This window comes from Toxotes jaculatrix, chromosome 22, assembly GCF_017976425.1.
Source record: "Toxotes jaculatrix isolate fToxJac2 chromosome 22, fToxJac2.pri, whole genome shotgun sequence".
Lineage (NCBI taxonomy): Eukaryota > Metazoa > Chordata > Actinopteri > Toxotidae > Toxotes > Toxotes jaculatrix.
In genome coordinates this window covers 5,132,627-5,158,785 of record NC_054415.1, presented here as the reverse complement: position 1 = coordinate 5,158,785, position 26,159 = coordinate 5,132,627, and the positions used below count along the sequence as shown (strand labels likewise).

Below are 26,159 nucleotides of genomic sequence, written 5' to 3'. Positions count from 1 at the left end.
CTCATACTCATTTATTAACCTGTAGAACTGCACTTTGTCCTCCTGGAGGGTCGTTATTACAAGACATGGTTAGGAGCATTTAGTTTAGTTTAGTTTAAATTGTAGTCCAGATAATGAAATCCAAACATGACATATATTAAATAAAAAAAAGGAAAATGGATCGTTTAAGTAATTCATCAAGCATATGTTATACTCTATTTATATCCATACTAGATTAATTTTTTAAATTGTAATATTTCCCACCTCTGGAATATAGATTTGTCACATTCTTATTGGAGGCATCCTTGCTAAAAACGTATTTATGCATGTCTAAATCTAAAATTAAACTGCTGGATATATTCTTATTAGGACTGTGTTAGTCCTAAATATTGTCTGGGCTTTAGTTTTCATTAGCAGACAGCATCCAACACACACCAAGCTGCATGCTGGCTTCCAGATGATGCCACATTTTCTGCTTCAAGGCGTAAAATTGGACTTTATTGAGCACGGCTCCAGATGATCTCACGTTAGGAATGAATATCTGCTAACAGCAAGCACTAACAGAGAGCAGGAGAACAAAAAGAACAAAGAGTTCAGCGCTCTTTTCGCCATTATCCCCACTGTAAAAACAGTACGTTACAATACAGTCTTCCTTTCTAACTTCTACATCCCTTTTTAAAAATCCCTTTGTTTCGCAGTCATCGCTCTTCCTTACTCTTTTGTGCAGTTAGTCAAATACTAATTCATTCAAGGCCCCATTCGTTCTCTCGCCAGTGCCTGAATTGCCTGCTCAAGTCTTCCGCAAAGTAAAATATTGCTGGTGTGAACACGGAAATTACAGTTGTAATCAATTCTTTTGCCACTCAAATTAATGAGAGCGTTAAGTTGCTATCATGCCAACCAGCAGAGCCGTTATTCACGCTCAGCATTACAGTAAGGACTTAAAAAAGAAAAGAACTTGAGAGGGCTGGAGGTTATGCTAAGGAAAATACTGTGTACCATCAACACGCCTTCCTGTACATCCATTTTTCTCATGTATTACAGTGGCAGGCGTGCCAATGCACCACACAGTTACCCAGATGATTCATAGGCAACAAGGGGAGCTGCCAGAGAGGACTCCTCCATAACGGATCAATAAAATCCTGGGCTGAGCAGTGACTTAACTCCCACATGGCCATCTCCACTGGAGGAGGAGAAGAGGGAGAGCCCATTTGGATGGTGGGTGAACTCTGAAGGAATGCTGGCTTTCAGTTTTGCTGTATCACAGCATTTGCATTAACTCAATAACCTTTATCTGCAGAGTTGCACCTAAGTCTTGGCTTCAAGGAACACAATCAGGTTGGATAAAACAACATTTTTATGATTTGGAAGGTGCTCACCAAGCCAATTTTCCCTTCAACCACAACCTCAAGCTTAAAATTTGACCTTAAAAGTCACCTCCTGTGTCCCAAATCAATTACCGGCTTTTTTGTTCTGAATGCCAGTCTGAACTAAGACTGGACGCACAAACACAGAGCCTCTGTCTGGATCTTGTGTTCAAGCTTAATTTAAAGTTGACAAGAAAGGTCAGGCTAATATAAGGCCTCAGCCTTATTAAACGAAACCCCTTAGACATGAAGAACAACTTAAACGGATTCTTAAAGTCCTACAAGTCATGACAATTCTGGGATTTTTCTTTCCTGTAATCACAAAAATGAGGATTTAACCTTACAAGGATAGATTAGATTTATAAGATACTTCTGAATCCTTGATAGATCTGAGACCTGATGTTGAATTTTGTTGAATATAAAATGTTTGCAATCATAAAAACATCATCTTTATTTACATGGTACATTTGGTACGATAAAAAAAAAAACAACTAAATTTAAGAAACATAGATCAATAATAATATAAAAGCAATGTGAAACACAGCCTTTAATAGAGGCAGGTCAAAGCCAATTCGTAAAGACTGTTACATAAGAGTCTATAAAACCGTGCTGGAGGAAGACATTTAAAATCTGGCACTACATTAGTGATCCTGACGGCCTGAAGCAAGCCATTCCAAAGTCTATAAAAATTATCGGTGATGCCAAATTCGATCTAAAATTACCTCAAAAGGTTTTCAGTGGACATTTGTTCTTTTGTTTTTCTACAGCTGCATTATAGTTTTACTTCTGGTTTTTATCAAGTAACAATACTGAAATAATAATGAGAGGTTTGTCTTTGGTGTTTATAAAAAATAGTATGTTCATTGTTGTTTCGGGGTGGATACGTGCATGTGCATGTGTGTTCCCGGGTTTATCACAGATTTACAACAGATTGTACAGTGACTCATCATCCTCACTCTTGCCTGTCTCATTAGTACTAATCTTTTCTCCTCTATCATTCCCTTTTTTTCTCCTCCTTCTGTCCTTCTTCTTGGCTGGTCTCTCCTCATTCCTCTATCATCCCATCTTTACAGCTGAGTCACTGTCCTCTCTCTCTCTTGCTTTCTGCATGTCTCTCACTCCATCTGTCTCCTGGGTCGTCTGTTTTTAGACTTTCATAAACTCTTTAAAAGGCTCTGTCTCAAACGTACACTTGACCCCACTGCTCTATGATAGTCTCTCCCTATTTTGAACCCACACATCTTTCCACACACACGTACATTTGACTCCAATAATGCAGAGGCGTAGCTTTAATGTATCAGGGTGAATGTCAGTGATATTTCAGATAGCACACAAAGAAGCAAAGACTAAGGCTGTATTCAACCAAACAAAACCTTGATCGACTGAAATCGTACTTACTCTTCAACCAATCGATTGGTTGCACAGAAAAAAAATTCATGTTATCTTTAGATTAATTAAAGCGGCTACAGTTGCTCTTACATTTCTGCACTAACAAGAAATGACAGAAGCTGCCGACAGATGTCAATCAAACTGCGTCTTCGAAGCTCAACTGCCAGTTTCAAATCATCACTAATAGTCAGTGAAAGTGTTTTCCACTCTTTTTTTTTTTTGGACTATTTTTGGGGAAGCTGGAATGATTTGGTGGTAAAGCTTCATTTTTTTCATTTCTCCAGTGTGAACAATCTCAAAACACTGTGAGAATTTCATAATTATATGTAATTGGGACACAGGTTTTTGGGGTTTTTTTTTTCTTTCATTGGAGGGAAATACCCACAACACCTGACAACATATAAAATTCTGTATATTACTTGGACTGTTGTATTTCACTCAAACTCTACTACTCCTGCTGATACACTGGTGTGTGGCTTTATTATTATTTTTTTTTTACAAATTTTAAGGTCAGGGAGAGTGAGGGTATTTTTATATGAATGAGACTGTGTTTGTATATTTGTACACTGGCCTGAGGAGGAGATGTTTCTGTGAGTGTGTTTTACTCCAGACAATCCCCTGTGTCTGACTGGGCTGTAAATAGCCATGGGAAAGCCAGAGAGGAACACACACACACACACACACACACACACACACACACACACACACACACACACACACACACACACACACACACACACACACACACACACACACACACACACACACACACACACACATACACAAACATACACACACACTTTTTGGACCTTTTTCTTCTTTTCAGCATCCAGAGATTTGGCCTCTTTCTCTTTCTCCTCATCTCTTTATTCTATCCCATAACAGCTCTTTCCTCCCCTCTCCACAGTTCCTCCCTCCCTCCCTTTCTCTCTTTTGTAATTAAGTGGCTCCACTTTCACTGTGCCTGATGAGGTTTTGATACAAATCCAAAAATCACACAGTGATTTAGTTTCTAACAGGGGTGGTGGGGTAATAGATAAAGCTTCTTCATGCAAAACTGCTCAAGTGTGTTTTTCTGAATTGCTTTGCCTTGTCTTCCCTGTGTGTGTGTGTGTTTCTGCTGACTTTGTGCAGATACTACAAATTTTCACTGGTATTAAATCTTTTTATTGATTGTGTGTACACAGGTACTCATGATCCCCTTTGGTGACCAATCTTAGCTTAGCACAAAGACTGGAGACAGGGGCAAACAGCTTTTTACACTTTTTATACAGAGTAAACAAAGGAGCTCTAAAATGAAAATGTGAGCTATAGAGGTGTTGGTAAGCTGTTTGTTCCTGGTTCCAGTCTTTATTCTAAGCTAATTTAACAGCCTCCTGACTGCAGCTTCATATTTAAAGGACAGATATGTCCATGGTATCAAGCGTCTCATCTAACATTTAGTAAGAAACCCAATAAAAGCATTTCCCAAAGCTGTCAAACTATTCTCTTACAGAATTTTCTATTATGGTGAGCCTAACATGGTGAGCCTGACCCGCTTATGTACAAATAAACTTACAGTAATAAAAATGGTCAGTGTCTTGAGACTGCATATCACAAAATAACACTTCTTACAGGCAAATTCTTTAAATAAGTTGATGTGAACAGTCAAACTTATCTCAGCTCCACCGGGAGTTTAAGACTCAACAGGACATGAAATAACTTGTTAGAATGAATATTTTTTTGTGCTGCAGAAACAGCTGATATTCATAGATGAGGGTAAGGATGAGGGAGGGAGATAATGGTAATGCTCTCTCAGTTGCTCTTTCTTTCTCTCGTTCTCCTAAACTAAAATCCGAGCCGCAGATTGCTGTTTCCCAGGCTGCTCAGACAGCCATCGCAGACATGCTGATGGTGACTGGCATCCCAGCCATTTTCACAAATGAATGGAGCTTTCACAAATGATCTGTCACTCCTTCTCGCTCTCTCTCACTCTCTTGCTCCCTGTGCTCTTCTTGGTATGATAGCATGTCTCTGCACCAGCCTCGGACACAAACACATTTAGAAACACACACCCGTAGCTACACATGTCCCAACTGTCATCTGTCACCTTCTCTCAGTGGGAGCAGCCAGCCCAGATCTCTATGCTCTGCTTCCTGAGGTGTGTTAGCTGGATGAGGGGGCATCTGACCGTCTGGTGCTGGCACTGAGGGCACCGGCATGGGCAGGCCTGGGCACCAGCAGGTCCCCAGCGGGTGCTGCTCTGCCTGCTCCTGACCAGAGACTCACTGCAGGGCCGCTCACGTGTCTCGTACAGGCCTGTTTGGCACGTGGCTACTTGCTGACCACATGCACTGTGTGATGTCCCTTTTACATAGGCTGATGATCCTGCCTACTGCACATGAAACAAGTGTGTCTATGAGGCTGTCAATCTTGTGTGTTATTGTGGCAGTTAAATTGAGTTTGCCTGTGTCCCTTTCTGCTTGGTGGCCTTTATTGCTTAGATGCAATAGTAAATAATCGCATTCCAAGAATTGACTCCTGACCCCTAATGTTAGGAAGATTAGTGAGTTAAACCGGAGCAAAAGTTCATTTGTGCAAACCTTTGTTGGTTTTAACAGTTTTTGCATATTTTATTTATTAGTTATGGGGCTGTTGTAAGCCCATAGTTCATGTTATCCAAGCAGTCAGGACATTATTTCTCAAAGTGTAATAACAGAAATAATAATAGAGTCCACTTTTTTATAATCTGGGTAAACCAACAATTTCATTTCACTAATCTAAGTCTATCTTCATGAACACTTCCTGCTGTGGGAAATACACAATAAACTTGATCTCCTGTAGCTACATGTTCATTTCTGTGCCAGTGTTCAGTTTATCTCTCCTCTTCTCATCTGATGGGTTTTGCATTCATAAATGTCAAACATTAAGCACTCCTACTTGCTCCAGATGTTGTGTGACTGCTGAGATGCTTTCAAATAAAATGAGCGTAGCACATCACTGGCTTCATTTGAAAACAAATGTCACACCAGCGACAGCAACACTGGTGAGATGACAGGTTATCACGCACATTAATGCTAATCAAAAATGATAATTACTCTCACTTCTTTCATAGATAGTTTAACAGGCTGCTATTAATTATAGCAACGAATCCTTGCTAGTGCATTTACACCAAAACAATTTCAGTTTTAGCCAATACTTGTAACCAGCTCAACTGCTGCCCTTTCATGATGATGGACATTGCTCAGACATTTTTGCCACAACTGCAGACAGTTTATTAATGATTTACAAAAACAGGCAGCAACATTTCTGAAGTGATAATATTTGACAGTTAAGAAAAAAATCAGACCATCTCGCTCTCGGAAATCTAAAACCCTTCTGAAATCTAAGGCCGTAAACCGCAATTCAGCTGCCAAGGACACAAACCCCCTTTAATGCAGAAGGGCAACATGACAATGCAGATTAGATGATGCGACTGCCTGCCGGTCACAGTGACTCACACACACATACACACACACACACACAGAGCCACAGAGGCAGGGGGCATATTGACAAAATGTCAGTCTCTGTTGTCTGACACATTTCAACAGGCCATTTTCTGTAATTAATGGGACCACACGCACACACTGAGCCAAAAACAAGACAGTATATTTCAGAATCCATACCATGAGATTGTCAATAAAGCTCCCACTGAATTGGAATTTACATTTGGTACAGGGACGCAGAGACAGAAATAGACAGAGAGGGAGAAAGAAACAGAAGGAAAGAGCTGCAGAAGTGGCCTGGTAGAAAATCCATAGCCTGCCTGTTATCTGGACGATAATTGGTTTTCCCCTCTGCGCCCCCCACCCCTCCTGCATCCGTCCTCTTCCTCCTCCTCCTCCTCATCCCCTCCTACCACGCCTGCTACCCCATCTCTCTCCTCTACCCCATCATCTCTTTTCCCTGCATGCGCACATACACATACACAAACTCCCAGACACAGCTACGCAAGCAACAAACAAGCGCAGCAGGAACCTGCAGTAAATACATCATTTTACAGATTCGGTGCGTCGCAATTTGAATTTTTGCACCTGAATGTCTCGCTGAACAATAAGCTGACGACACAGCGGAGAAGGCTTAGAGTCAACAAATGACCCCTTGCTGTTATACCCGACACAATGACACACACACACACACAAACAAATATACACCATCACAAAGGCTCTGCACATGCACACAGTCAGACACACGCGTACATGATTAGCGTGGAGCGTGTAATCAGTGAATGGCCTGATTAGCGGGTTACACTACAGTGCAAGACAAAGAGATTCATTTACTCATCCACTTCAAAAAAAGAGACAGAAAAACGAGGCGGAGTGGGGGTGGAAACACAGGGGAGAAGCTATAAAAAATCATTTTGGCTGTGTGGAGATGCCAGAAAGACAGACAGGGAGCAGACACACACACACACACATGGGCTGCCAGACACAGACAAAGAGGCAAAGAACAAGAATGCAAGGACCAAGAATAAAGGAATACAAGTGAGCAGACAGGCAAGGAGGCACAAAAAGAGACAGGAAAGAAAGAAGGAAGGAAAGACACCAAAGGACATGAGAAAAGACAGACAGGCTTAGAGAGATAGCCACACACACACACACATTTAATCATACACACAAAGGGTTGGTGCGTAGGTTGAAGACTGCAGGGGGTCTGCTGTTTTCACTAGTTCGAGATTCAAGAGTGCTTACTCAGCAGAGCTCCAGTGTCTGCCCGTTATATCGAGAGTGAGTCAGAAAGAGAGGAGGAGGGACGAGGGGTGAAGAGGGAGAGGAAAGTCCTTACGAGTGCCGGATTTGTATTAATACTAGTATTTTTGGGAGGATTCCAAAAGAAACGGTTGATAAAAGAGACAAATATCTGCTGAGAATGTTAAGAAAAAGTTAAATTCACCCAGAGGCGACTGGAAGCTGGAACTGGACCCCACAAAGTTCAAATTCAATGTATCAGCCCAATCTCACACGAGAGACATTCACGTGCCACTAATCTGCTTTTCTAATTATATTCTGAAGAAAATCTAACTTTTTGTGATTTATGTCCTGCATCCCAGCCCATGAAGTTTGGGGCCTCCGTATGCTTCTAAGAAATTACTTTTGGATTGTTGGATTGTCCTCCAGCATCTTAAACCTCCTCCTCCCACGTTCTTCCAAGCTTCAGCTTCAGAAATACTGCATCCCACATATTTTCAACTTTCCAAAACCGACAATATGACACTCACACTCACTTCATGCAGCTATGCCTAGTACGCAAAGGTGAGGAAGTTTGAAGGTGAGGCTTTGACCTTCTTCTCCTTCACACCACTTTTGGCTCCACCTTCCAGTGTGGCCATTCAGAACAGATACAAACACTTTTGCCATTCGATTAAACTCTTTAGGCTGCGAAACACTTAGTAAACGTCAGGATAAGATTGTGGTTTTGGAGAAATATTGAAAAAGTCAGCACTTCAGAGTTTCAGAGTTGACCCCAGTCTTCACCTAACCCGTGTGTGTTCACTTAAATTTAACCATGAAAAAAGGTTAAGATGCTGAGGAGAAAACAACTTAAATACACTGAGAGTTTCAGTATAGTTTGCTGATAACATTCAGTATAACCATTTCCTCATCAAAATGCCTGGTCCCATTTATTTAACACTAAATACACTACATAAAACTGCATGCCTTTGTGCACTCCTATGACAATAAAGCTGAACCATGAACTTTGAGATTTATTAGCTCTTTTATGGCTCTCTGTGATGGATGAGGAATTTTTCACAAATCACAAAAAACAATATTGATCCTGGAGGATATGGGCAACACCAACAACTTTTTTTAAAAATGTAAAGGATGAAGGAAGGAGAGTGAAAAGAAGAAAGAGAAAAAGGAGAGAGAAGGGGTGAGAGAGGGGTTGTGTGGAGGTTAGATTTCTAATTTGCAGCCCTGTCCCTCGGGGTTGCCAGGTGTGTGAATGTGCATCGCACACAGCCTGAAGCCACAGACACACAACACCTTCGTGCTCACCTTCAGACCTTTCCATCTCTCCTCCTCCTCCTCCTCCTCCTCCTCCCCCCAACACACACCAACACACTCTTTATTCCTCTAGAAGTCTTTTCCCAAATGTCTTTTTTCTGCTTCCGTCCTATTCTTTCATTTAATGTCTTTTTATTTTGGGGGGGGGGGGGGGGGGGGGGCTACCACTCCCTCTGTGGAAAACACAGTTTGGAACAAAGAGTTCAAAGGGCTGGGAAAAAATAAAGAACACAAAAACAAGACCCCTTCTCCTTTTTTTTCCCCCTGCTTTCTCTATTTATAAGCTCAGAATAATGCACCACAGAAAAGTCTAATCACGGCAAAAAAACAGCCTTTTTGGATACTGATTTGCCTTCCCATCAGTCAAAGGAATATCTCACTTAACCATCATGCATGAAACAATCTGTAGGGTAATTCATTCCCGGCTGCTTCCTGGGCCTTGCTGCTTGTCGAGGATAAGTGAATTCTGAATTCGGGAGTAGGGGAAAGTAAAATGAGCACTCTGCGAACAATATATTCTCAATTTTTCATTCAGCAGTTTGGGGGCAGATGAATATTTGATATCTTTCTTAAAAAGACTCATTCATCACGTAGTTCACGCTGGCCAGGGGAACGCCAGGAAACGAAGGATGATGGCAAGACAGACTTATGGAGGGGGGCCAGCTATTGAGGCTCATTATCAGAAAGACAGAGCACGCTGGTGATGGAGTTAGAAATGTCTGGGAGGAGAGGGGTGAATTGTGGAGCTGGATGAAGCTCCATCTGCATTCGGAGTGGTTTAAGTCGGAGATATTGAGCTTTAAAGTTTTTCAAATCTAGAAACTAATATAACTTTTTGAATTTGTAGGTCAACCTCTTCAATATGGTTCGTAAAGCTCTACCTCCACTCAACAGTAATGGATAAAGATAAAACCATGTTATACAAATAACTTTTTATCTAAACCCTGACTTTGAACCCCAGACTCTGAAAGAGACTCCCTGTACAACTTTAAAAAGAACCCTTCCAACTTGCTTTTACCTACAGAAGAAACATTTAAAATATTTCAACACGTATTGGATGAATACCATACTTTTTAGTTATGACATTCATAGCCCCTAGATGATAAGGCCTACTGACCCCTGACTTTTCCTCAAAGAGTTAATAATTCAAACAATGACTAACTTTCACAGGGTTCCCCTTTTCTTTCTGTCAGTGAGTTTCCTTAAAAGCCACCGAGCAGATCAGCCACTCAGTCACTTGTCAGTCAGTCAGACAGCACAGATGACAGCGCACAGTGATAGGTGGATGTAAAGGAAGGAAGAAAAGTAGGTCAGAGCCTGACAGATATTCTGCTTAAACAATGTTTAGATTTAGATGATGTCTGCATGTTGCATTAATTTATTTCCTTCAAGTTTGAAGTATCAGAGGTTAAAGTTTCAAGACTTCTTCAAAAGACTGATCAGACATCACTGCTTTGCTCAGCACGAGTTAAAGTCATTTCGATCTTTTGTAATCTGTTCACTAGGTAATTAAATCATGATTTAATTTCTTTATATAAATAGAATGGCCAAGCTAGTTCAAGTTTATTGTCCCCTCGGTGCATTTTGAATCTGTTGTCACATTCGTTATCATTATGTCATGCCATCAGTGCTTTCACTTAAGGCTAAGGTTCTCCTTTCGCTTTGCCAGTTGTCCTCATTTAAATGCAGACTGGAGCAGAACAGGGCAGGTGATGAGAGAGGAGCAGAGCAGCCTGGACAGGAGACACGAGCAGGGTGGGAGCAGCGAGTGAGAACTTACCTGACTGCTGGAATAAAAATCAATTTGAATATTTCATGAATATTTCACAGACTCACCCCATTTGTTATTGTTAAAAATAAAAAAATTGGGATGCACATCAGGCAGGGAGGCGAGGTCACTTGGGGCAAGGAGAACAGGAAAACTGAGGTACACACCGTGCACTGAATGGCAGAAGTGTGGGGTAGACCCATGTGAAAACAACACTGAGAAGCAACACTGAGAAAGAAAATAAATGAAGATTCTGTCTTACATAGTCACGAATTAGCAGAAGACGTACTGAAACGACTCAGTGTGCTATACTGCAAAAAATACGGCACTGTACTCTGAACATCTAGGACTAATAGAGCTGCAGATGATAAATGTACAGATATTGAACATTTTATATCAAAAGAAATGAGGCAAGCATTGTTGGCAAGTATGAGAGTGACCAGAGCTCACTGTTATTGTGGACGAAAGCACCTCGTTAAGCGAAAAGTCTTGTCCTATTGAGAACCTCAAAACATCAGCTTATGGCTCAGAGCTGTTGACCTTCTTCTCAGATCTTCTGGAGCTGGAGAACACAACAGATGGAATCACTAGTGAACCGCCTGCTGAAACGAGGCCATGATGATGATGATGCTTGGATGGAGCCTCTGTAATGGTGTGTGCTCAAAACACTGAAAAATAAGTTCCCGGGACTCACAGACTGACAGTGTCTGAACCACAGTTTGAAGCTCTCTGCATCAGATGCAGTCAAGCACAGCTTTCCTTGACAAGTTACACTGTCAGTATAATCAGTCACCAAGGAACTTAAGAGAGCTCAGTGCTGTAGTCTCTAAAGTAGGTGCCTGTTTGAGAAGGACTGGTCGAGTCTTCGGGAGAAGGTGGGTGTATTCATCTTTCAGAATTGAGAACGCTGCTTGGACAATGTATGCTGCATTCTGCAGTCACCTCACGGCTGCAAGTAAAGATGTGAACTGAAAACTAAAGTGGAAGATGTATGTATGAGGGGGCCAGCAGCAAAGATGAGTTCAATTGCTTTTGTTAAAAACCTCAGCCTTGACGTTCCTAACAGATATTAGACTGACTGGCAGCGGGTATAAAGCAAACTATAAACGCAAACAAGTGAAGTGAAGAGGAATCTCTCCTTAACAAAGTTAGTGTGTTAGATAAAAACACACGGCCAATCCCTCTACCGTTACACTCATCTGGGATCTGATGAGCTAACTGGTCTTACTGGTACATTTACAGTAACACGCTGTGTGCAAAATTTCTAGAAAGTCATGTGAAGTCTCTGTGATGGAATTAACAGTAATATTAGCTGACCGTTTCCGCTGTGTGTATTGATTGAATGTATTGTACTGTACTGGGGATTGGTTTGTGGGGAACTGGTGACTCAGTATGAACATTAATAAATTCAAATCTGCTACCTAAAAAGTTTTTAGATCATTATTGTTATTTTAAAAGCGTGAATATATGCATTTCAATAAGCTTGCTTCCAGTGATTTTATGCAAAACTCTTTGATCTGAACAAATGAAGCTCTGGGAAGGAGAGACAACACGACTTGAACTGTAAGTAAGGACGCCTGAGTAGCTGCTGGCTCACTAAATCATACATGTGTGAGCCGTGTGAGATCTGTGTGGGCAGACACGGAGTGTATGCGAGTCTCTGAATACATTATATCTATACATCCTCATGATGCCGCATCTTCGCAGCCTGTAGCACATATTAGTGATTGTGAACAACAAGAGGCAAAGCCTGCTGGGAAATGTGTATCCCGTGGGAGGCTGTCAGCTCAAGGTAATTCACTTCCTGGTTGCTCTGCACACGCTCCCTCACTGACAGCGCAGAGGAGGAGAAGATGAGTGGGGAATCAATCACCAAGGGAATGAAAGAGGCCATCACAACCCGGCTAGGTATCACACACGCACACGCACAGTCACACACACTGTAAACTCAGCCTTCAGCTCCATCACTCATACAGGTAAAGGCCATTGTCGTGCACACACCTGGTGACAAATTACTTAAGACACCTGTAAGCAGCCATATGTCAGGAGAACACAGGCACACACAGTCTGAATTAGTGTTTAATATTCATATCAAGTCTCTTTGTGACAAACTGGGGAGGTCACTAATCTGAGGTGATTATAAGTGTGTTTCTTTATGTGTGTGTCTATGTGTGTCTATGTGTGTGTTTTTTGTGTGTGTGTGTTACAAAGAGACTGAGGGAGTGCTGTATAATTAGGAAAACTCCATATTTGCACAGACTAAAGATGAAAGAGCTTCTGGAGCTTTTTATCAATGAATGTCCTAAACTGCAGCACCATATTGTTGAAACTGCTCGCATTTTACAGTCTCTGCCTCACACCTCCTCTCTCAGTCTGCCTGAGAGATTATAGATTATCATACATCTCCTAGTCTTCACTAACTTTCCAGGAACCTTCTTTAAAAAAAAAACGAAGGAATTGCAGAGGAATTTGGCAGAAAGTGTAACTGGGAGCTACTGGGGCACAAAACACTGTCATGTCAGTTTCCTTCCAAAAGTATCAAGACTAAACTTCAAAAGTTTGAGCCCAAACCCCCAAAACACACTCTCACACTTAAATGCATAACATCCCTCCACTGCCTTCCAGTGCAGCCGCCCTTGCCCCAACCACATAATGACATTAGCATTTCTAGCCCTCTTCTCTCCGCATCTTATCTACTTCAAAAGCAGCGCTTCATTAACTACAGCCATCTATCAGAGAGCAGGGAGCCGGGTGGAATGCGCGTGTCTGTGTGTGCGTCTACAACACTTGCAGTGTTATGTGGGGTCACAGACGCGTAGATTAGTGTGACAGACTGGGCGTCACACCTCTCCTCCGTCCTCTGTCTGCATGTGTCTCCTCCACTCCTCACTTTTGCCGCCTCCTCAGCGCCAAAAACAACATGTTTTTCAACTAATCACATGCATTTATGGGCAAAAAAAGTATGATCAACCAGAAATGCTGCACCAAAACAGATTAAATCTAGCACATCTAGATGCCACATCCATGCCCAAATCTCAGCCCAAATCTGCACTGCCAAATCCTGGACAGATCAGGCAACCGTGCCACATATTAGCCAAATCTGCCAAACTCGGTCTGTCTTGGGGAATTGTTTTGTTTTAGCTACTCACACAGTGTCCTAAAAAAAAACCCATGAAAGTATTTGCCATGTCTCTGGTGAGATGAGAAGAGATGATCCTATTGTAGCTTAATTACCGGATGTAACATCAGTACAGTCTGTAGATGTGCTCAGGCAGAAGAACACTAAGTGATTTTTTTTGCCTTGTTTTATTCATCTAAATCTGACTGGCTGAACTGTTTTGGAAGTCTGTGGTTATTTTCCACGTTGTGCACATTGCACAAGTAATTTACTTATTTATAAAGCTGACAGTCCTACTATTACTGAGGATTGTGATTATACGTTACAACGTGATATGCACTTGTGGAACGTAGTAGGCTGCTAACAAGTATTAATCTGCCCGGGTTGATGTTATTTGATCACATAGACACCAGGTTAATAAAGCTAGGCTGTCACTTTTTAATATCCTGCACATTACAAGAGCTAAACCAGCATCTTTCTAAGGCTCACCTGAACATTTCCTTACATTTTTTTTTGTCTGTATTGATCATTGTTTACATTTAACGGTGACACATCCCTCCCTGTCCTGGGACATCTCGGCGATATTCCTCTTCTAGCAGAAGACACGACCTAGGCAGTTCTAATAAATCTCAGGTTGTGGTTGTAGGGGGAGAGCGGTTCTCAGAAGAGATGTGGATTCCCTGAATTCCCCATTTGCCACCGTCAAGTAACACCAATGTCGCGGCGAGAGGCATGATGGGTAAAAGCTAATGCTCCCACATGGTGATAACAGATGTAGTGCGGCATGAGATGTGAGTGAGCGAAAGAGACTGGCAGAGGGACATAGATTGAGATAGGGGAAAGTAGGGAGCAGAGGGAGGACAAAATGATAAAGAGCGACAGTAGGGAGCCTGGATCATTCGTCTCTGGAGAGGAGCAGAGGGAGGAGAGAGGCTGTGTGGTGAAGTGAGTGATGGAAAGGAAGCCAGAGAGGTATTGACAGAGAATCCAGGGCACCAGATGGACAGAGGCAGAGAGGAAAAAGAAAAAGAGATTTGAGACTCAGACAAAAAACAAAGATTTAGATTGAGAGAGGAACAAAGAGAGAGAGAGGCTTAGAGTGAGTGAGAGAGAGAGAAAGAGAGAGAGAGAGAGCAGAGAGAGTGTGTGTGTGTGTGTGTGTGTGTGTGTCTTGGCGAGTGTGGAGGTCTCAGTTTCTTGGCAGGATGCTGCAGCAGAGCTTGGCCCAGGCCCTAATGGAGATGTAAGAAGCCTCTGAGTTTGATCACACGCACAAACACACGCACACACACGCACACATACACACACACTTTCACACCTTCATCCCCTCTCGATGAGTCTGGCTCCAGACGAACTTGATGCACCGACGCCGCTGTTAAACCGAAACTGAAGCAGAAATCATGAAGCAAAAGTTCAGTGAATGAATCATCTGCTGCAAATCACACACCTGTGCATAAAGTCAGGATGTCCCCGGAGTTTTCCAGTCTTTAAAAATTAAGCAAAACTCTTTATGAATACAACTATCCAGGTGAAAACAGGACAGATCAACCATTGGGACGTTTTTTGTGCTACATCACAGGCTCATCTGGATTTTCTCCACTTTCTCTTCAGCTTCTTCCCAAGAGCGCAGTGTTCACTGTGAACTACCACAGCAGTTTCTTCTCAAAGCAGAAAACAAACAAACATCTACTGAGCAGAATAATCTGAGCACAGGTCACAGTAAATCCCATAATGCACAAAAAAAGGTGACACACAAATGCTGTTGTGTGTGTTCCTCTAAGTACAGTCCTTAATATCACCTGCGATCTCCTACAGTCAACCTTTGACCCAGTTTAGGCGTCCACACACATGCAGCTCATGGATTCCCCCACCACCTCTCATTCCTACTACCCATCTCACAGACTCACACATCCTACAACCTGAATACTAGTGGTGGTTATGCAAGGGCAGTGGTTATGTCACACACATACACACACACACAAAGAAGCTGCTTGCCAGGCTTGGTTTTTAGTCATCTGATTTGCTGTTTCCTGAAACGGTAAGCTAAAACGTTACGGCCGCGAAACAACCTGAGAAAAATAAACAGAGTTCTGCGGGTTCCTCTCTCGCTGTTCATCCTCACTGGACGCCACTAAAACCAGTCACTCCACACACACACATACAGAGCCCCATGCTGTGAGCCACAAAGACACAGAGCCGCTTAAAGACTCCAACACAAGCAGGGGAAGAGGGATCGCCTGTGAGGATGCCAATTAAAACAGAGTCCAAACGGGAGTGTGTAATCGAGTGTGTGTCTTCTCTGGGAGTCACTTCATTCCACTTACAGGTTGTTTGTTTGCAAAGGAGGGGGAGGTAAACACACCTAGCTACACACACACACACACACACACACACACAAACAAACAAAAACAAGATGGGCTTTCCCCTGAAAATTATTGAGCGAGAGGGAGAAGAGGGATCAGCCGCCATCTACTGAATCATGAGTCAGCTTTCCATCTCCATCTTGTAATACACAGCAAATGCGTGTATCCTCATTTCCTCTATGAGACTCTACACATTGTTCGATGTGTAAGACGACAGACTGTCATCACAAATTCATCTTCACTTCAATATTAGTTTGTGTGTAAAGCTGCTTAAAAGGAAAATCCACATGCAGATACTTCATGATCCCTTTAGCAGCACCAGCAGGACGTTAGCGCTGCGTAGCACTACGTCCACACAATGACAGTACCAGGAAAAGTTGCATGAATATGAACATGTTTTGTGTGCACTGATGACAGATTAGACTCTCGTCCCTCTGGTCATTTTAAAGAAAAACATCAATCATAAAAATAATCCATGTCCAACACACAGGAGCGTATAGAACTAATACCTTAAAAGTGTGTGGCTGTACTGACGTCAGTCAACCTGCTGACTCCATAGCTGATAAAAAAAAACAAAAGTCATTGTTCTTAAATTATATTCATTCAAACATAGAGTCGCAGCATCTCAGCGACCTCTGGTCTCGTGTTACCTTACAATCAGCGGACAACATGAAATAAAGTAATCGAATCGATATTTGGAGAGCAAAAGATGAAGAAATGTGTGCATCCTTAAAAAATAAATAAAAATAAAAATAAATAAAAAATAGAAATACTATAAAATACATAAAATCCATCTTAAAGGTGAAGTAGCAATGAAACTGCATGGTGTACCAGAGTCTTAGAAACAGCAGTGGGTGAACAAATGCACTGCAAAATCTCTCAATGGAAACATAACTAATTACTCAAAGCACAGCATGTGTGCGAGTTGCCGTGCGTTCCGGTCTATTAAAGCAACTGTTTGTGAAGAAATTTGATTCATCTCACTCTGCTTAGATGATGGTCGCAACATGAGCACTGAGAGACTGGTGCAAACATTCATACTGATGTTAAACTGTATGTATGTTAAAGCAAATTTTCCTTTAGTTTATACAGGTTTGAATCTACTGGACATTTCCCAGTGTGATACAGGATCATCAGACCAACATCTGGATGTTTGGCTCACTGTCTTGGGGGTAGTGTTTGTACCATGTACAGTTACAGGTCATCTACAAGCGCACATGGGCCATTAAAAAGCAATGACATCATCCAGTATTGATTTTCCACTGTGCGCGTGTGTTCTTGTGCCGCGGTGCACACCACAAAACTGCAGCATTAGAGTCAGAGGATCGTCTTCTCTGCATCCTGTGCTTATGTATGTGTGTGTGTGTGTGTGTGTCCATGTTCATGTCCTACTTGGCAGTTTAGTGTGATTCTTTCAGCGAAAAGAGGAACCTCATGACTTAGGAATGCTACGAATGGCTCCGAGGCCTTAAGATGGGAAACTATGCATTGATTCCCGGAGATCATTCCCATAACATTAGCCTGCACACACTCCTCCACTCTGACCTCTCTGTTGACTCACTCATCTGCTAAAGTGCATTAGCAGTACACCATTAAGAGGTGTGTCACACAACTGGTCACTCACAGACACACACACGTGCTTCCATCCAGAGGGACAGATATGTGTGTTTGGCCCACCCAGTGTTTTACAGACATCTCCTCATGGGCCTGTGCCTTGACCCAATCAAAGCCAAGTGCGTGTAACACAGTAGACATAACTCACTGACAACAGCCCAATGCCAGAAACCAACAGAGATGTTTCCACCCATAATGCATCTGACTAGCCTCAACTTCACCCTCCATGTCTGTCTGGTTTTGGTGTGTTGTTCTGTTTTGGATTCCTAAAAAGCTGCGGAAACCGTACTTTGTTTCTCAAACTACAGTCCAACGCTGCATTTCGTCCAACGTTTTCCCGCGGTCCAGCCTCACATCGCTCTCTAATCTCCTCAGTGAGCTCCACATTAATTCTGTGTTCTGTAAATAATCACTGTCCTTCAATAAATTCGATTAAATCCTAATTTGTAAAGCAAACACAACACTGAACAGTGTTTACAGTCTGAGGATGTGTGAGATGAGATAAACACAGTAACAAGCTGGGTTTATTATTTCTGGTCAAGTACTTTTCATAAACACAAATCTGGGGCATGAAGGACAAACAAAAATCATTAGACGAGACTTTAAGTGTGTCACAAGTCCAAAGCCACACTGGGGATGGGAGCTGGTACGATTGAGTCTGCTTATCAGTCCAATTTTTTTAAATCAATCAATTTACCCTCAGTAACAGACGAGCTCCATCAGCTGGAATTTAAGCCCGTGTCGCGTAGAAAGATGTTTCAGGATACTTCTGGTGTTTCCACCCTTACCATTCACCATTTTACAGTAACAGCATTAACATTATGAAAATTAATACACAGCACACGCCGTAGACAGTTAGTACATAGTTTGGAATTGGGACACATCTATTGTGTGACAAGCCTACTTCTGCTTTCATAAAATTTTATGTGGGAACCAACAAAAGTACACCAGGATGCAAGTGGCTTAACTGACACCATCACCTCTCACCAATTTATTATCACAGGGAGGAAATTAAGCAGCAGAAAACAGAAGCACACGGACACAAGAAAACAACAGAATATCAAACAACATAAACCACAGGTGTCATGAGCTGCGGGAAACCACAGACACAATACGCCGCCTGCTCTTGAACACTTGTTACAGATAGTGGTGAACTTTGACGCAAGATGCAGACACTGTTAATTAGATTATCAAAGGAAGACATGCAAATTATTATCAGCAACTCGAATGCCAGAAAACAGACTGCATTTATCATTGCCGCTGTGCTTGGTCTGGCTGGTGCAGAAACGCTCATAACCCTGCAACCTCCTGTCGCTTCCTGATCAGAAACTGCATTTTAACACACTCTCTCTTGGAGCCGACTTCCAAAGAACTGAACAGTGTTTAAATCAAACTGTCTTCACTTTAAACAGGTTCGGTTCTTGCCCTTTAAGACCCCAGCAGGAGTCCTCCCAGAGCCCAGTGGTTCCCAGTTTAGTGTGCGAGAAGTTGGCATTCTCCCTGCCAGTGTGCGACCGCAGCCCAGTCATGAGACGCTCATGGGCCCGAGGCGATACTCCTCCTGGACGGCCTCGCCTTTGATCTGCCTAATCACCTGGCTCGTCCTCGGCCTCGGCAGAGAGAGGGAGAGGCTGCAGGGGTGGGAGGAGGGGACAATAATACCCTCAGCAGTTGTTCTCGCAGCAAGACTGTGAGGCCTTTGTGGTTCGATCTCAGGTTAAAGAAAATGGAGGCTTCGAGGAGGTTATTAAAATCCAGTATTAACACTTGTAATCTTTTACAAATTCATGATTGAATTTCAGATGTTTACTGTTCTTCAGAGAAACTATAATGTTGATTTGATCTCATTTTACAAACTGTGCCATGCAGCTACATCAGAAGCCAAAGATATTGGAAATATTAACCTGGTGTTTGCAGATGAACGCTGACTCATGGGTCAGGGGTTTCGAGGTGATGAGGTGAAAGGCCATTTAATACTGTGCCACCTGTTAACCTGACAACATGAGCAAACAAGATTTCCTCACCTTCACATCCCTGCTCTTTAAAACAAACCACAAACAATGATACAAGTCATTTTCACACTGAAGAAGCAGCTGGTCTGAGCCAAAACCAGATCACCTTTACTGTGAATCAATGTCTGTCTTTTGTCTAATGTAAAAAAAAAAAAAAAAGCACAAGCAGATCTGTTTAGCTCCCAACCTGGACATCCCAGCCTCCATCCCAGCATCATGAGAACAGCCCGAGCTTTACATACACAACAGTTATGTCCCTCTAGGATCAATCTGGTGACACAGTTAAGGATAAAATCACAACAAATGCCAGAAAAGGAGACAAAAATTCACATAACTACGAAAGGAAAGGGACACATGGAGTTGTTTTTATGAAACAGATCTTTGCTGCACCAAGAAAATGAGTGACAAAGAGACTGGACTTGTTACAACTGCTTCCATCATCTGAGCATCACGCTGTTCTGTCCTCATGTTCAAGAAATCGACATTATGACGGCTGTCAGAGACATGAAGCTCAAGGTACTGTCTGTTCTTTTTGTGCTCAACATGCAGTGGCTACCCCAACCCCTCTGCCCCCTAACCACCAGCACTCAAACCAAACCTGGCACCCAGAGAGGACAGGAGATGACTAACCTTTCACTCTGTCCCATCTGTCTGAGATATGTGCTTTATGATGTATGTTTTGGCCTGAAGCCTGCAGCATTTCTATCTGTCTTACGAATCACTTAGCTTCACACAACTCTTGACTTTGCATAACAGACTTCCTTCCCTCTCTCTTCCTCTTCTGTGTCATGCATCATGCTGTAACTACCCACAAAGCTCTTAAAACACCTCATTTAAGCGGTTTTTTTTCCAATCCCAGGGACACTGTGAGGAAACACTGTCCTGCAGATACAGTGCTGTTTATATACTGCAGCTGAGGAGGGTGAAGCTATGATTGGATTAGTAGTTCCTCGGCTCGTTTCTGGTGCATTGATCTATGATAAAGCTAAATTATGCTTAATTTTGCAGCACGGGAACCCCCCCAGGAATCCCCCTACAGAACCCCGAGGCTCCCCGGACACCGTGGCGGTCATGTGAAACATATTCAAGGAGGTTCCTTACCTCAGTAGGTTGGGCAGAGGGATGGAGCCGGAGCCTGACCCCAGTATCCCCTTCTTCCCACTCAACAATTTCTCCACCAGGGCGACATTCCCAGTCCGGGCGGCTTCCAGCAGCTCCTGCTCCTTTCCCATCCCGGACACAAGTTTGCAACGACGGGGTGATGAAAATCCAGCAAATCTCCCATAAATCCCCCCTGTCCTCCTCTCCTCCGACACCTTCTTTCACTGTCTGAAGTGGGAGAGCATCAGAAAGGGTTCCTCTCACTGCATGCCGCTGCCGCTGCACGGTGATATAGGTGTTATTGATGCTACAGAGCAGGTCTGGCGTGCACGGCTCCCCTGGTGCCTTATAACCTCAGTCCATTCACATGCGCGGCTCCGTAATCTCCTCTAGTACTAGTCCGCTGACGCGCGCTGCTCCCCGGTGTAACCGCAGTGCAAACAAGCGCAGCGGGGGGAACCGGAGGCTCCGAAGCGACTCCCTGAATGCAAGTGTGAAGTGAAGAGTGAGCCTGGCTAAAAAAAAAAAAAAAGAAGAAAAAAAAAGAAAAATACAAACTCCCTCTTTGTCCGAGCAGAATCTCCAGTCTGGTCTGAAGCTCCAGCTAATACCAGGCAGGAGGTGAAACCCTGTCCACCCCCACAAGAAGCTCTCCAGTCAGGCTGCTCTCGCCACCTCTCTCCCCCCGAACCTACCGCACTGCCCGCCCGGTGCCTTATCTGTGTCGCGAGACTCCGGTGTCGAGTTAGCCGGGATTAAAAGATGGACTTCCGGCCGCGGCTTTCAAAATAAATGCTTCATCCTCCGGATGTTTTGCAACTTGATGCACAAAAAACATTAACAAAGAAACACAAGATATACACACAGAGTGCAAATGTTCCTCCTACAACATCAAGCTTTAATGGCTTTTATGTTTTTATTGTAAAACACTTTGAATAGATAGAAAGATTTAGAAACAATAAAGACAAATACAATATCCTCCAGACCAAGACAGCCTCCCAGTTGTGGCATATACTACAAATAAAATTTTAGAGGATGAAAACACAATGAAGCTAAACTTTATTGTTATGTGTTATCTGTGTCAAAAACAAGGCCCGAATAGGCTGCTGACGGGTGTTGTGGTGGTGCTGTGTGTTGATTTGACACAAATTAATTTAAGAATATATATTAAGCATGTGAGCACAAAACCATATTTTGACAAAACGGCCCATTGAAGACAGGGGCACGAGGCTGGGTAATGAATCAGAAATTCTTTTTTCTTCTTGTGCAGATGCTTCTGGTCTTTTTTAACCAATACATTCACAGGTAAAATACATTTCCAAGTTATGTTAATATCAGAGAACCAGTGTTGATCTTGGGTGCTCCCAGGTACTGAGGGGGGGGCCTCTTCGAAGCTTTTATTTTGAAGGCGAAGCCTGTGGACGTCCTGTGTGACACTGTCTGACTTGACTTACAGACTTACTGTACAGGCTGGGCGTGGAGGACGATGCTACAGCACCAACAGGAGGCGATGCCTTTGTTTGGATCTTTAAAAAGTCACACTCGTGCTCACCAGCTGCGCCAGCTGAGACTTCCTCCATCAGAGTCGCACATGTCCTCTCCTGCTCCACGCTGGAGGTGTGTCCCCCTCCACTGCTGCAGCTGAATGCATTTGGAAACAGGTGAGGTCCTAAAATAGCCGCGCCCCCCAACCACACACACACAAACACACACACACACACACCCTCCCCAAGTCATGTCAGAGCAGGGTTTGTGTGAATGGAGAATGAATGCAGAAGATGTATTTTTTTTAATGTGCTCTGATCTGTCCATTGACAGCCTGGGAAACAGACACACCCCCTCCTCCACTGCGCCCCCACTCTGCCGCCGAGTGCATGCTGGGACTTGCCTGATGGCCCCACGGTGCTGGAGCATATAACTGGAAATTGTAAAGAAGCGCAGCCTTCAATTTCTCCACCGACAGCAGCTATGTCCTAATCCTCAACTCGTAAAAAGGACTTGTAGCTGATTCAGGTGATTTCAGGGCTGAAAATAGCCTTTAAGTTTTTAAATCCAGATTAATCTGCAGGTGGTTTTCTCGATCAATCGATAAATGTTCTATTAAATCGTGATATTACTGTGAGCTCTGAAAGGCAGCGTTACTAATCCTACATGTTGGTGATTATATGATGAATACTCAAACCTACACCTCCTCCTGGAGTGGAGGGGTAAGGTGGTTTGGTGCCAACACACAACCTGACGCCTCTCTCTTTCATTCCATTTCCCACAATCCAGCTGTACATGGTGCTGGCATACTATCCCATATCCCCTCCACTGTCCTGCACACACTCACACACACATATATACACAGTATATAAATGAATAAATGAATGTGTACATGCTTTGCTTACATAGGCGGTCCTGCACTGTGACATAGCCATCATCACAGAAACATTAAGCTTCGGTATGTAAACAGGTTTTCATATTAACAGCAGAAGAGTTTTTTTCACTCACACACACACACACACACACACACACACACACACACACACACACACACACACTCTTAATGCCCTTCTATGACTCACTGCACTACTCCAGCCGTAAAATGTCATGACCATTTATGTGCACAAAGTCCAAACTCTCTCCTGCAGTGGTTCAGCTCAGCCCATTTGAGCTCACAAAAAGGCTGCACTTATGTCTAAAGAGTCTCTGATCTCCACTTACTGCAGGACAAACTTCACCTTTGTTTGGTGTTCATTAACAAAAATCTTCATGAAGGTTTTCATTTACATTTGCTCTGAATTTGAGACCTGTCAGCTAATCTGTTCTTGCTTGAGCTTTTTCACATTTTAGCAGATGTTGAAGCAGTAAACTCACATGAATGTCCAGTAAATTCAAAACAATTCATTTTCAAAAGATCTGAACATTTTAAGGTGGTGAAACAGCACTGTTGCTAACGTAACATAACCTGTCTAGCATTGTGCAGGACGTGCTATATTTAATAAGGAGGAACAAATAAACACCACAGCCTTTTAAAATTGAAAGTTTTAAATTGGATACTCTTTTATTTTCATGAGTTTTTCAGCAGCTTTGACAGACAAAATACAACTTATTACTTCTTGTGTCTTTTTCTTCCTCCACAGGTTTTCAGAGGGTGGAGTTTCCCAGAGAGGAGAGGAGGGCTGTGATGAGCGGTGAGAGAAAGGGAAAAAAAAGAAAAACAACACTTTTCCCTCTCCACCAAACAAAAGTCTTCACATACAATCATGTTAAAATCCTCCCTCTGACATTTCAGGTCTTCATACCACATTTGTGCACAGATCTAGTTGTGTTTCATGTCACCAGAACAACTTTTTTTTTTTTAAAGATAGAAACTGAAATGAACTGGGCCAGACTGAAGCACGGGTTATGACAGGTGCATCTGTAAACTGATGGATGTACTGAATCTACTGTTACTGTCAAGTGTGAGAGCAGAGTTTTGAGACGTCGGACTGTCCTTTTATAGTCTTGTGTGCTGTGTCAAAGCATGTGCTGTTAGAAAAAAGTCTTTCATTCTTAACATCGATTCCAGGGATTTCTCCCTGAAACCGTCACACAGGCGTGAAGCATGAACAGCAGCAGATACGCCTGTCCATGAAAAAAAAAAAACAAAAACAAAAACATTACACATGAAATATTAGAAATTTACATAAAGACACAAACACACATATATTTGTAGTCCGGCAGCTTCAATGTGCCTTTATTTCCACATGAGTGCTCTCTCCACTCATTGGCTCAACTCTTGTTCTCTCACAGTTCTGGTTGTTGTATTTACAGTGCCTCAGTTTTCAAAGTGCTGCACAAGTTAAGTAGCTATTTACACATAAAAAAATAGGATAGTGGGGGGAGTTTGGGGGGGTACAGACTAGTGAGGGGCATTTTGCTGACAAAGCTGTGGAACTGACATAGAAATTCATCCCCTACTTGTAATGAAATGGTTGTTCTGGCTGAGACACGCGCGCGCACACACATTCAACTGAAACACTGCATAACCATTCAAAGTTCTGTAGAAAATAGTTATGTGTTCACATTCTTATACAATATACACTGTACACGCTCCGAGGACGAGTCAGAGCAGGATTCGTCTCGTCCCCTCCGAATATGAAAGCGCTAAATTAAACAAGTTTAATGTCAACGCAGTGCAAAATAAGTCATGTTTCGAGACATTCCTCTGAAGATACGACATTCAGCGTTCCTTCATACCGACAGGTCTGAATGAAACTCATCTAAGATCAGCTGTGATTTTTTTTTTTCCTTTTTTCATTTGTTTTAACTTACACAACAGAAGTGTGGGAGCGGTTTTCTGTAGGCACAACCACGGATACAGATCCTCATCCTCTTTCGTTCTTTCACAGACACACAAACACACACTCATACACACAAACACACAGTCCCACTAAATGTCATTCCACCCTTTTCAACTCTCTCCACATGTATGAAGCCTCCACAGTCCAAAGTGGAGAACATAAAACAGACAACAAGCGTGTAAAACTGTATTTTTGAGCCTTCGCACTGACTCTGCATTGCTTTATGAAGGAATTATTTTGAAGTCTAAAGTCTCGCGGTGGCTCAATCAACGATCAAGCGCGTAAAGGGAGCCCCTGTAGTAAGAAATTCCTTTATCTTTACTTGTTGATGCTGCCATGAATTATTTTTGCTGACCCTCGCTCGCTGCTGCCCATCAGCGTCAGACCTTATCGCTGCAGACCAGCGGTGGGGCTGAACGACTGGCTGGGTGTGAAGAGAGAGCTGGGCCTAGCTGGTGTTGACTTTGAGGTTCTTCATGCGGTGAAGCAACGAGTCCTTCTCCATCTGAGCCTCAGCCAGTGCCATCTTGGCTCGGGACAGCTCCACCTTCAAACATTCGTTCTCCTCCATCAGCATCTGGAAACAAAGAGTGGCGAAGGGCCACAGAGAAGAGTTGAGTTTTTGCTTGTGTTACTGTTTTGTAGAGAATATTTGGCATTTTTGGTTGAATAATGACTGAAATGATTAATCAATCGATCTGTCAACTAATCAAGTAATCAATTCATTGTCTCAGCGAATGTGTAAATGATCACAAATTATAAAGAACCCCTGAGAAAGATCAGGACGGATGGTTGTGCATAAAAAGCGTATGAGGTTACTGTTCGTTTCCTGTTTGCTTCCTGTCTCTAACAAACAGTGAACACTAGTTTCTTTTAACCATCACCTCAGTCTGTCTAAATATACCCACGTAGTTTTAGTTTCCAAAATCTGACCAAACTTTAACTGTAAAGGCTTAAGATCAAAAATCGATCATACGAATCAGTTTTATCGGGTACTGAGAATGATGTCGTTTATGGAGGCGTCAGATTAGAAAACACTCATATGGGTCGCTCTGGAGACAAAGACAAACTGTATTAATAGTTTGATTGTAGGACTC

At 42.7% G+C, this 26,159-nt stretch overlaps 2 protein-coding genes across 8 annotated transcripts in view; both read right to left on the bottom strand.

Moving 5' to 3' along the window:
- The window catches only part of anks1b (ankyrin repeat and sterile alpha motif domain containing 1B), a 207,460-nt gene extending 186,213 nt beyond the window's left edge, over nt 1–21,247 (bottom strand). For 2 of the 4 annotated variants that reach the window (XM_041029935.1, XM_041029936.1), the window contains exon 1: nt 20,735–21,247. In XM_041029935.1, the coding sequence (XP_040885869.1) occupies nt 20,735–20,865 (131 nt within the window). In that variant the 5' untranslated portion in view covers nt 20,866–21,247. The remainder of the gene's footprint in view (nt 1–20,734) is intronic. The other 2 variants (XM_041029937.1, XM_041029938.1) reach the window with 1 other exon arrangement.
- Nucleotides 21,248–24,011: 2,764 nt separating this feature from the next.
- The window catches only part of uhrf1bp1l (UHRF1 binding protein 1-like), a 28,737-nt gene continuing 26,589 nt past the window's right edge, over nt 24,012–26,159 (bottom strand). For 3 of the 4 annotated variants that reach the window (XM_041029919.1, XM_041029921.1, XM_041029922.1), the window contains one exon: nt 24,012–25,639. In XM_041029919.1, the coding sequence (XP_040885853.1) occupies nt 25,511–25,639 (129 nt within the window). In that variant the 3' untranslated portion in view covers nt 24,012–25,510. The remainder of the gene's footprint in view (nt 25,640–26,159) is intronic. The other variant, XM_041029920.1, reaches the window with a different exon arrangement.